At 37.4% G+C, this 12,306-nt stretch overlaps 1 protein-coding gene across 1 annotated transcript in view; it reads right to left on the bottom strand.

Moving 5' to 3' along the window:
* Nucleotides 1–718: 718 nt before the first annotated feature.
* MIB1 (MIB E3 ubiquitin protein ligase 1) overlaps nucleotides 719–12,306 on the bottom strand; it is a 63,110-nt gene continuing 51,522 nt past the window's right edge. Inside the window, exons 16-21 of the mRNA XM_088527238.1 lie at nucleotides 12,003–12,184; nucleotides 10,333–10,525; nucleotides 8,679–8,757; nucleotides 7,089–7,202; nucleotides 5,861–5,961; nucleotides 719–1,052 (exon numbers count right to left, since the gene is read on the bottom strand). Of these exons, the coding sequence (XP_088383364.1) occupies nucleotides 912–1,052; nucleotides 5,861–5,961; nucleotides 7,089–7,202; nucleotides 8,679–8,757; nucleotides 10,333–10,525; nucleotides 12,003–12,184 (810 nt within the window). The 3' untranslated portion in view covers nucleotides 719–911. The remainder of the gene's footprint in view (nucleotides 1,053–5,860; nucleotides 5,962–7,088; nucleotides 7,203–8,678; nucleotides 8,758–10,332; nucleotides 10,526–12,002; nucleotides 12,185–12,306) is intronic.

Below are 12,306 nucleotides of genomic sequence, written 5' to 3' on the forward strand. Positions count from 1 at the left end.
CACCCGTTCTTCTAATATACAGACTCGGAATTTTTATGCAGACCCACACATATATTTCTTTCCCTAAAACCAACGAAATTCATGCATCACCTGAAATAGGTAACTGACCATTGCTCAAATGTTTTCTTTTCTGATCAAGCTAAAAATCAATCCATACGACGTCATGTGGCTAGCAGAATTGAGAAGTTTACAATTTAAGTTAGCTTGAACCTGTTAGACTAAAGTGCAATTTTAGGAACATAGTATTTTCTAAGTCAAATTTGTCTCTTTACTGATTTTGTCTTCTTTAGCAAGAAAGGGCACATTAATGTTAGAATTACTTTAACATTACATTTTGAAGTCTGTTCTTGCAAGAATAGTATAATATTTATTACTACAATGTGTACACTTTGTATTGATTTTGCATTATTTTATATCTTAAGATAAAAATTATTGTGAACCATAACTGCCACAGGACATGTGAATATTGTCCAAAGAAGCTTAAAACAAACAAAAAACCTAGATATTTATATCTGATAGTAACTGACAATATTAAAAAAAAATCTACACCACTTGATGCCTGACCGATACATACAATGGAAAAAAACAAAAAACAAACCAACAAAAAGAAACCATAAGATTGTCCCTTTACACTGTAAGGGGAAGAGAACAACAGAAAGAAAATAGACTGCTTTAAGTTAGCTTTAAGCTTAGATATCTTTTAAGAGCAAAGCTAAAAGCTGACTGTCCAAATACTGTTCTCTTATTTGGCATGTTCACAGTCTTTAAACAATTCCATGTCGCAAATCTGTGCTCTAGTATTAGAAATGTTTCCATTAGAACCTTTGACTGCCTTTCAAGCTTACAGAGACTTAAATCGTCAGAATGTCCTTACTATTTAACAAGCTACTAGACGACAACAGTTCCATTATTCAGTACAAAAGGATCCTTCGTTCAATCGCCTTGCGGCATATGGGGCACTCGCTCATCCGGTCCCCGCAGAGCTGACACGTCCCGTGGCCGCAGAGGAAGATCATGTTCTTCAGACGGTCCAGGCACACAGGACACATGGTCTGCAAGAGATGGGGACAGGTCACATAAGCAGTGGCACTACTGACACAGTGTCGAGTATGCAATACCACTGATCTACTAAACTACTGAAAAAACAGCAAAAACTGCGGCATCTTGAGCATAACAGATCATTTGCATAGCATAACCAAGGCACTGAGCATATATTCCATAGCCTGAAGACAATTATTTATAATGATTTTTAGCTAACAAGTTTGTATTTGAGTTCCTCCATCAGAAGAAAACCTATGTAGTTTTTCCAAATGCAATCCTTTTAAATAAGGCAATGGATATCATCAAGTCAATAGCATTACTTCAGCAGGTGATGCTAAGATATTATTCAGCAACATTTCCCTTTTCATCATGTGATCTTCCAGGAAACAGTTTTATGTATACACAGTTTCACGTCGTGCAATACCCAGCTGAATAATTTACTAACTTAACTTAAACTACCGAGCCATTTGTGTACCTACCTTTAAACACCAAGTATCAAACACAAGCATAAATAACACAAATGCTGTACAATCAGCATTGTATGTAAAAACTCAGTGCTAGTATAAAGTATATTCCAGTCTTTGTAAAAGTAATCTAGGTTTCCAACCAAGAGAACACTTCAAATTTCAAACGAAGAACAAATAAATCTGTGTCCTTTAGTTATAACAGTAGCACAGCAAACTTTTAAAATCAATTTTAATTGCTGGACATTAAAGTGATAGCCAATGTCCAAGAAAGATCTCCTAAAGCTCTCAAACAGCAAAGTTCATTTTGTAGCAAACTGCTAAGGAACGATGTCCTTCACCTTTTGCCATACACAAACTGTACGTTTTATAAGGTATGTTCCTTCACCATAAATATACTGTAGTCATACCTTATACCAGAATTTTATTTATAGCAAGTTTACCAAATGTTAGTAAATGAACATACAATCGGTCGTTAGACTGTTCAATAGTCCAACAGATCCAATCTACAATGTCCTTAGAAATGAGGCACTACTCATGTCTAACACTTATCAATGTTGATCTCATGCATGGCATGAAACATTAGCAGGGCTCATATTTGCAAACAAATTCATTTTATCACCATCTTGCACCTGTGATTTGTTTTCATACTAAAAGTTAGGGAGTTACTTCAGTTAGAGATAGCATCCATAACAGAAACCATAACCACTATAACCTTGGGGCTTTCTATGTAATCAGTAGATAAAACTTTGTAGAGTAGTTAGCGTGGTTGAAGACTGCATAAACACACTGATGGTAAAATTGTTCCGAGTGTAAACTCAGTGGAATTTGGCCAAGCGCCTACCATAATCTGCAGAAAATCCGTATGATGGGCTAGCAGAGAATTAATGCTTCCAAACATAGCCTATGTCAATTTACATTCCATTTTTTTTCTGTCCACATAAATGCTATTTTCCAGCTTTGTCAGAATTCCAGGTGTAACATACCAAAGCATTTTCTAAAAACTAAAAATGCTCACCAACAGTCAGTGCAACCTATTTTGCATTTACACAAAGTATTTACCTACATATCCCACTGGTACAATTACAGTATGCTTCCTCCACTGACTTAGTGTCTTTGAAAAATTAACAAAATATCTCTGAATTTTACACTAACACCTAGCTGTCCGGTGACATGTGTCCATAACCTAGTAGTATTTACATGATGCCCTTTGACAAAGGGCTGACAAAGTAACCCCAAATTGTGTATTTGGAGAAAAACTTTCTAAGTCATTATTCTATGTTTTTAGCTTAAATTATTTGCTCTTAAGTAGACTCTTAAAATTACTGAAGTAAAAAGGGTGTGTTTCTCTCCAAAATGCCACACCATTGTTTGAAAATGAATACACTCAGAATGAGACTCAAAAGAATCTGCTCAAGACACGATACTTTTGATAATTTCATACAAAGAATCACAGAAAAACTAACACTTTTTTAGATCCTTCCTTCAACTGTATGCAGTGCTAGCAAACAGTCCACATTTCTCCTGGTTAATATAAACTGAAAACATTTTGAATGTATTGCTTTATTTCTTAATATGATTTCTTTTAAACATGGATTGCTATGCAGCTCTAACCTGACAAGGGATTTTGACAATTAGCTTACATGCATTTTTACAGCGGAAGTTACTTCTTTCTATGTCTTGCACTCAATTTTTGCTAAAGCAGCATGAAACAAGCAATTTATATTTCCACTGTACTGTTAATTTGCTACAACGTTCTCTGCCTAAAAACTGCATCTTGGTTTTCTGCATGAATCATTTGATTCTCATTTTTGAAGGGAAATATATGGTATAAAAAAGCACTGTATCTGTTATACGGTAGAATTTTTTTCTATGGATAAGTTAAAAATTTGGAAAGGTCCTTGAAAAAGATGCTCATCATATCTGTACTTATAACTGGGTTTGATACTTCAAAACAAAACAAAAACCCAAAAAACTATTACCACTAAGATATTTTAAAATGCTTGAAATATCAATCCGTTATTACTAAAAACATTTTCTCTAACAATATACAGGTGCACAGTGACAAAATAAACTTATTTTTAAGCAGAAAGAAAATGATGCAAGTATGGTGAAGGAACATACAGAAAGACATCAGACAGAGGATGGTGAATATGTATGAAATGAGGTGAAGGTGTTTCAATTACAGTCACAAGGGTTCACATTCAGGGAATCCCTGAAGAATGGTGTGGTCATCAGATGTGGGAGATTCTGCTGACATCAGGCATCACTTCTGCTTGGCACCAGAAATGGTTTTAAAAGCTTGCTGCACTAACATATTACATTATCATTGAAGGTATGAGTTGAAACATAGGGTTATACCTGCTGAAAGAGAATAAATGATTTTTAAGTACAAAAATAGTAATCTAACTTGAAAAGTGAACTGTTAACGCACAAATCAAAAGAATACGTGATTAAAATGGAATTTTGTGCATAACTTTGAGAACAAATTTAAAGACACAGAGGAATAGTTTTCTTTTTTTTAATCAAATCCAACTTGCCACTCACTAACCCTCTCCCAAGTACAAGCAAGCAGAAAGACACTGAGCAAAAACAGTCTCAAGACAAAATGCACTCAAGAACAATCAGAACCTCTTTTCCATCAAACAGGTATTGAATAACCTTCAATCCCTAATTTAAATTTTAAACTTTATTTTACACTGTAAATCTCAAAACCAAAACACTGCAAATAGAAAATGACAATTGTAAAATTAAGTAGTTCTCCTCTTGCCTCCCAAAACATAGAGTATTAGCAGATCAACACTGAACTCATATTTTTTTATAAAAATTTATAAAATAATTAGGAATATTTTAAGATATCAGTAGAACTCAGATTACTTGGATTTGAACATTCTTTTGCGTGTTTTGCATGTATCATTATAACCCAGAAGCAGTCAGCTTGTTAACAGATAAAGCTACTCTTCACTCAGGTGATGTTAAGTGGTAGAACAGATGCAGAACAACAGTTTTAAGAAGTCACAAATATCTAGTAACTCCAGTTACTATCAGCGAGGAAGACGAGTATTTTTTAAGTAACAATTTTTTAACCTGCATGTCCTATTACAGACACAAACTAAGCAGCAATCTGCTTTGAACTGGATTTCTGAATTTCTACCGCTACTGAAGTTTTGGCCAACTCTGTATGAGAGGAACAGGTTTTCAAACACATGCCTCAAAGGTTAAAATTTGATCAGCTCTCAAATTTAAGATAAATAAAATATACTTCTAGTTTTACAGATACGTGCCTGTCACCACCTAAAATAGGTGATCTAAATAATTCAGTCTTAACTTTCATGCACATGCACTGCAGAGAGCCACAAGTGTCAGGATTAGATGCGATACTGCTGTCAACGAAGCATTACAGACTGCTTTAAACCTATAGGAAGTAGACACAGCTATTAAAGTTTCGCTCTCTGCTGTATTTATAAAAACATTTTTGATTACATTATATGTAGGGAAATCAGAGAGCATGTTATCAAGGTTCTAGTAGAAGAGAGCAGGTTCACACAGTAGTCAGATATGCCAGGTCCTTTACTGCTGAAAGGTCTCAAAAGCAATTTTTTTTTATTCAGTAGAAAAAGCAATGACAAAATTTAGCAATTTGTCACAGCAAAGTCCTACAGGTAGGCAGCTATTTAAGCCATTGGAAGTGGCCCAGTATTTAGAGGTCCAACGAATCTAAACAGGTGATTGTCAGCTATGTGAAACGTGTTTTTTTTTTTATTATTATTATTAGGGTCCTAAATGAGTTAAAAATAAAATCCATAGTCAGCTTCAATACACTTCCTCCTGCAAGCACTATGCATAATTATAACAGACAAATCTTTTATTTACATTCCAAAAACGTTCAGATAGCACATGCAGTCCTTCATACCCAGCAGATTTCATTTTGCAGCCACACAGAGCTGTTTGGAAGACTGCACAGCCTGGAGACCGGATAGTGTGGCTAAGCACCAGCTATTGTTCAAAGGCAGTTCATGAACAGACAGGTAAAGATTCAGAAAAAAACAACTGTGGCCAACACCTGCTTTTATTAATGCTCTGCGAGAACAGCTTCTGCTCTCACTCTATAGCCAGCTCAACAAAACAGGCAGAGAACGTTTATCTTGTGGGCTCAGAATCCCTTTTTTTAAATTACATCTACACTAACATTCTAACAAACCACAGGCTGTTGTTTATTATGTTTTGTTTTGACACAAATGATTGGTTATTTAAATAAACTTTAAGAACTGAAGCACTTCAACATGCCATTTCATTTTAAAACACAGAAGATGCACTTTTCTCCATTTTAGTGATCCATAAAATATCTCTTTTACCTGTTCTTTGATGTCTTGTAACTGTTGCTGCAGCTTCTGTACATCTGCATTGACATTGGTGTTGTCTTTGTCCTTCTGTAAAACCGGAATGTTTCCACTTGCTACAATTTACAGACAAAAAAGATACAAGATTATGCATCACATAATGAAACAAGAATAATCATTGTTGGTATAGAAAAAAAGTTTCAATTATCTAAAGCAATCTTCTTCAAACATATCTGATAACTTATTTAAATTCACTAAAGCCTACTATAGTTCAATTCCTAAACTAAAGTACATTTCTGAGTCTAGGGCTTTTGACAAATATTTCCTCAATAATAACACTCAAATTGTCTGTAGCCCCTTAATGCTCTTGGAGCTCTTATTTGTCAGTGAAGTTCCTTTGGTCATTTTCTTTTGCACATTCCAAAAATAAAGACAAGGGCTTCCACACTGTGAAAATACTTCTTAATCACACAGCTGATTCTATTTGATGATCAAAGCTACATGAGTATCAGCGAACAAGTTTGTTCAAATAGTTGTACAACTCAGATTGCCAGTTCTGTATTTGACTGAACCAGAAACCAATGTTACTACAGGAAATAAACAAAAAATTAGAGAGTATTTCAAAGTTCAAATCTCAATCTCAATGCAATCAATAAAAATCTATTTTTAAGTATTTATTTAGAAACAGAATGACAAGAATGACACCTATTATTCTAATTCAAATAAAATTCAACTCAAACACTACATGCTACACTTGATATAAAAAATTCTCAAAAATTACTCAGAAAAAAATAGAAGATATTTAAGAATTAGGCAAAGCAGGAAACATGACTGTGTCATGAAAATTACTTGTTCAGCTCTATTCTATAAGCAGAATATTTATAAGCCCTTTTTTAGTCAGGGAGCTCCAGAAGTTAAATAAATAAATTTGCAGTTATTGGCAATCTTCGGTTTTTCATTCACATGACACTAAGTGGCCATGAAGTCATTTATGTCTCAGTTTCTACTTTGGAGGGTAGAAGGAGCCCTTCAGTGCCACAGTCGGTGTTACCAGAGCATTTGCTGCTACGCACAGAGCAAGTAGCACCCATAGCAAATGGAAACCAGGCTTAACACTGCGTACATTAAGCTCTTCTTCCAGAGGAGATGAGATTTAAGTTGTTTCAGAGTACAAGAACGAAAAGAAGTTGAAATGCGTTGGTGGGGGGGTAGGATAGAGAGTACAGGTTTTGAAGTCACTCACAAATATCATCAGTGGTATCTTCTGTACCTTTCCCTCCACAGCACATTATGAAAGGCACTCTCCGCTCAACCACTGCCCGGCACTGCACACACTTCTTCATCAAGCTTGCACAATCTGGAAAGACAAAGAAGGAAATCAAGTCCAAATCCAGCTGTTCTATTTTTTCCCCTCTTTCCTATCCACAAGCTTTTGCTTATTCTTTTCACAGTGATTATATAGCTAAGCCATAATAACTGCTTATAATATAAACAGCTACTTGTGCTCATTTCCAAATGACACCTACTAACAGTGTCCTGTTTTGGTTTCACAGTATACCTCTTCTGCGGTTCAGCTGCAACATGTTAAAAAAACAAAGGTTGTCCTTTCTCCAAAGGAATGTATATTCCACAAAGACTACAGAAGTTAAAAAAACTAAGTCGCATATTCTCAGAAGCATCACCTGCTTTCTCCTTCATAACCAACAATCTCTCTCACCGTACTAGTATCTATAGCTAGACAGGCACTGCTGCTGCTTACCCTTAGGAGGGTAAGCCTTTGATAACATCCCAGAAAGAAGACTGAAATTCTTCTACAAAAGGCAAGTGATAGTGTCTCATACTTGCAGAAGGAGGTTACTGTGAATCAATACAGTAGCTGCTGTAAACTGCACAAATTTAAGTACTTTCTCATGATCTTTACTCAAGATGCCCAGAAGATAATCTGGAAAGAAATCATTTACATTGTAGAACCTTTCACCTTCCTTGTTGCAGCTCAGATTTGGCAATGTCTATTTCATTTCTGAAATATTTCACCACAGCGATTAATCTTTTTGCTGTCCTCTTTCTGCAAACTGCAAGTTGCATGACCTTGCAACTGCAGAGAATGAAAGAGCCCACATCAGGAGAGCTGTAAAGGCAGTGAGCCAAGGCCAGATCTCTCAGCCAGAACAGAGAAAGAAACCTCATTTCTTTAGCAAGACCAAGTAGCTCCTAAGCAGCAAGTACTACTCTTCTCCAGGCAAATGACTCTTCCACAAAGTCCTGAAATTGCTGGTGACAAGGTAATTGACTTATTGTCAAAAGAGAAAAAATCTGGAGATCTGTTGCTACACAAGATAAAGTAGCGTGTACCATAACAGATGCTCTTCACAAAGATCTATGACATCTCATCAGGAGTTTTTAGAAAATGATTATAGACTTTGTGCAAATTGGTGGATGAAGGGAGTTAACATATTTAAAATGTCCTTTAAAAACTTCATTTACATCTCTGAAAACCTCCAAGTGCTGTAACAATAAAATAAATTCCAATGTGTTCATAAGTTTTAGATACATACAGTAGGCTTTACAATCTCACAGAGCCTAATCAAAATTTCATAGGTCGCGTGGAAAAACACCTGCTTTCTGATTTTTTTTTTTTATTTCTACAGTTATGTATTTTGTCCTCCAAATATTTATTTAACAGCACACCAAATAATGACAAAAGTTTGACTATCACACCAAACTTGCAAGTAATCTGGACTTGAAAACAGACTATTAACAATCTCGCAGCAATTTTCACCAAACATATGCTGTTTCAAGATTTTGAAAAGAGTTTCCTTTCACGTGTACTTACTCTCACATGCACACATATGACCACAAGGCTGGAAGAGTACTGCTGCCTTTTTGTCCGAACACACAACACATTCTTCAATCTGTAAAGAACGAATGCATATAAGAACATGGAAATGTATATAAGAAAATGTATGTAAAAACTTCTCTTCTCTACATTAATTTAGCTATTCACTGTATTAGCAAGGTATGTGGACTTCAAGAAGCTAAAGATAGTGCAATAGTAATTAATCTACTGCCTCAAAATATAATTTAAAAAAGCTGTCACACTGGCTTCTACAAATAAACATTTCCTGGCAATATTTATGTTTAGTAGAGATTGGCATATAGAAGCAGAAACAGCTAGGATAGCATATGCTTCTATTTCTTTCTTCTCTACTATATATAAACTCATTTATAAAAGTCTTTCATAGTAACCTATTTTAATATTCTGTATTAGGATTTCCCAAACCCTTTCCTTTGATAAACTGTACAGAGTGGCTACAGACCTGATTTTCATCTACACAGGCCTGGACCATCTCTTCCAGTTCACAAAACTGTAGCCCAGGTTCATTCATTTCCTAACCCTGCAGATATGACTGTAAGTTTTTATGCAGAAGCCTATTAGAGGAGCACTGAACACCTATTTTGTGCGCTCGGTGCGATTGAGCAAAAGATGGTTCTGCACAAAGGCTACCTTTTACCTAGGAAAGCAAATTACGATGGACCAGCTTCTTTGGACAGGTGGAAGCAGAAGCCTTACTCTGTTCGGAACCACCCTATGGCAGAACCTTTCTACTCAGTGTGGAGGGAGTGTAGAGAAAGAGAGCCTCATCCTGTCTTAAAATTTGGCCGTTGAAATATACGCAATACCAAATAAGTCTAGGAAATAAATAAATAAATAAAAGCAAAAATTATATAACTTTGTATTTACAATTTGCACATTTACTCTGAGGTAGAAATAAAAACACTAAGTTGAACTAGTTAGACGGCTTTAGATGAAGTTGAAATGAATAAATTGGGTTTTATACCAGCGTGTTTTATGAAATATTTTAATAGCAAAAACGCGTCAAAAGGACAAGACTTTTCAAACAGAGAAGAAATGGGGCTGCACCCAGACTGCTCATAAATCACTAAGAAAGCTGAGTCAAGGCCCTCAAACAGGGCATAATTGTTTGATACTCTGAGGGAACTTACCTCCCCACAAAAGTACAATTACATTCATAGGAATAAAGCATTACTCCTTCACAGCATACTAATATTCATGATTTGAAAAAAGGGGAAGCGAAAAAAGCTGAAAATAAAACTGAAAAACAATTATATATCAACTAATTAACTTTATAGGGCAAATCATCTTCCAAAGCAGCCAAGAGGAATGAAAGAACTCAGAAGAACTGAGTATTACTGAAAGAAATTATACTTCAGGAATAGCAGCAGCCTACCTCAACATACAAAAAAAATACCTAGGAAAAAAAAGATCTATTTATCTAAATACCACGTGGTAGGACACAAGCATAGATGAACAGAAAGGATAAGATATATATTAATCACATGTGGTAAGATATTTGCAGGACAAAATACTGCTCAAAATATATTGCTCTTTTTCATGACTTTTTTTTTTTCCTTTTTAATAACATTAAAAACAGAAAGAGAACAAAAAAAGCTTTGGAAATGTTTACCTTTGTCCTAGACTGAACTTGCTCTTTACAGATGAGGCACTTTTTCACCCGTGGCGAGCAGAGGGAGCAGGTGGCAATGTGTCCACAAGGGCCAAACAGAGTGTCCCTCTTCATGTCTGAGCACACCATACATTCTTCTAAGGTTTCAGAATCGTTGTTGATCATAGATGGACTTCGGGAGCCAACCTGACCACTACAAAGAAACCTTGCTGTCAGACTTAGGTCAGCATATTAATGACTTGCAATTCTAAGAATTTTCTTTAAATCATGGTGCATATCAACTGGTTGCTTATATATGCTCATATTGCCTGTCAACGTGAAAAATAAACAAATAAATACATTCCCTCCCTTGAGTCACCTACTAATAGACCCATGCTATGTAATTCAGAACTAAACAACTTCACAGAACTTGAATATGCTCCAAATACTTTGAAAATGGCAGGCTTGTAAAACAGCCCCCCAGCTCCCCACGTGAGCCCCCACTTCATCTCTGTCCTCTGCGGCTGCTGCGCCAGCAGAGGGAGCCCGGCTCCAGAATAACCAGTCCAGCCCCTACGGCTCTCGCAAGGCCATAAAAGGCGGGGAGAGAGGCAGAGCAGCCAGGCCACAGCGATCAGTCAGACACGGGTGGAAAGGCGGGGGGAAAGCACCTCACACGCTAGGGGAGCATCGAGGAGTCTCCCTTCATGGCACTTTGGGAGTACATTCCCCATCTCCCTGCTCGGATTTTTTGAGCAAGAATGAACAGTGAGACTCGCGCAGGCCAATAACGGGAATGCAGCTAGGCCAAGGAGCGAGCTGAAACTCATCACACAAGGGGTATTCGACAATTGACATTTCACTCAAATCACTGTAATTCCCAGAGCAGCACGTCTGTGACTGCAGGCCAATACCCTCCTCTTTTTCTAGGATCACATAATCAATCTGGTTAGCAGGGATCCAGGGTTCCCCCTTTTCTGGGATAGTTTGGAGGTCTCCCAGTGTCAGGCAGCACATTGCCACCTTGTCACACTCGCCCCTCTTGTACTCGCTCTTTGCCTATTTCTAGTCCCTGATACTGCAATATCCACCCTAATCCCATGTAATTATCAATATGGTTCACTTCCTTACTCCTCAAAAGCTCCATAAAAATATCTACCCTGTCTCCCCAGTCTAGTTCCCCAAAATTGCTGCAAGCTGCTTCTACTTAGCCAGAGCCACTTCAACGCTACTGAACCCCCAAATCTACAGACTCTTCCCTTAACCACTGCCACTTTCTCAGCATGTCCCTTGCACAGCAGCTACTCCCAAGCAAAACAACCTTCCATCCCTCCCTATTGCAGTGCAACTGCTCACAGCCAGACTAGAGCACCGTGTTCCCAGCTACCAAATCAGGCTTTCCCAGGGAAAGCTGCACGGGCCCGTGCAGGGTCCGAGCTGAGAGGCAGTAAGCACAGTGAGCAGGCCCTGCATGGAGCAGCTGCCCCGTGGCTGGAGGGCAGCCCACCCCGAGCTGCCTAAGACACAGAGTTGGCACCTTGGAAAGGAGAAACAGCTGGAACTTCAGTCACATGAACCTCTTACCTGGTAAGCCTTGACCAAGTTTCAACTAATGTATTTGTAAATAGCATTCAACATATCAGAGAACATAAGAACAAGCTTATATATACACAGACACACACACTACAAACCTGACTTTTTCTTTGTGGCATTTAGCCAGGGCTTTGCAGAGGCTGGGATCGGGGCAGAGATCAAGAGGAGACTGACCCTTCTTATTCCGAATACTGAGGTCAGCTCCGTTGGCTGCCAGGAAGCAGGCAATAGATGCTGCACTCTTCTTCTCTGCGCCCTGAGTGCCGAGTCCCATTATTAACTGAAAGAAAACAAATATGTAAGCAACTTCAGCAACTCTGAAAGAATTAAGAATAGTCTGGCCAAAGGAAAACTACTTGACATGCATGCAAACAAACACACACATATACAAAAACATAAATC

This window comes from Tinamus guttatus, unplaced genomic scaffold, assembly GCF_059628265.1.
Source record: "Tinamus guttatus ecotype Peru unplaced genomic scaffold, ASM5962826v1 Tinamus_guttatus_pri_ptg000271l, whole genome shotgun sequence".
Lineage (NCBI taxonomy): Eukaryota > Metazoa > Chordata > Aves > Tinamiformes > Tinamidae > Tinamus > Tinamus guttatus.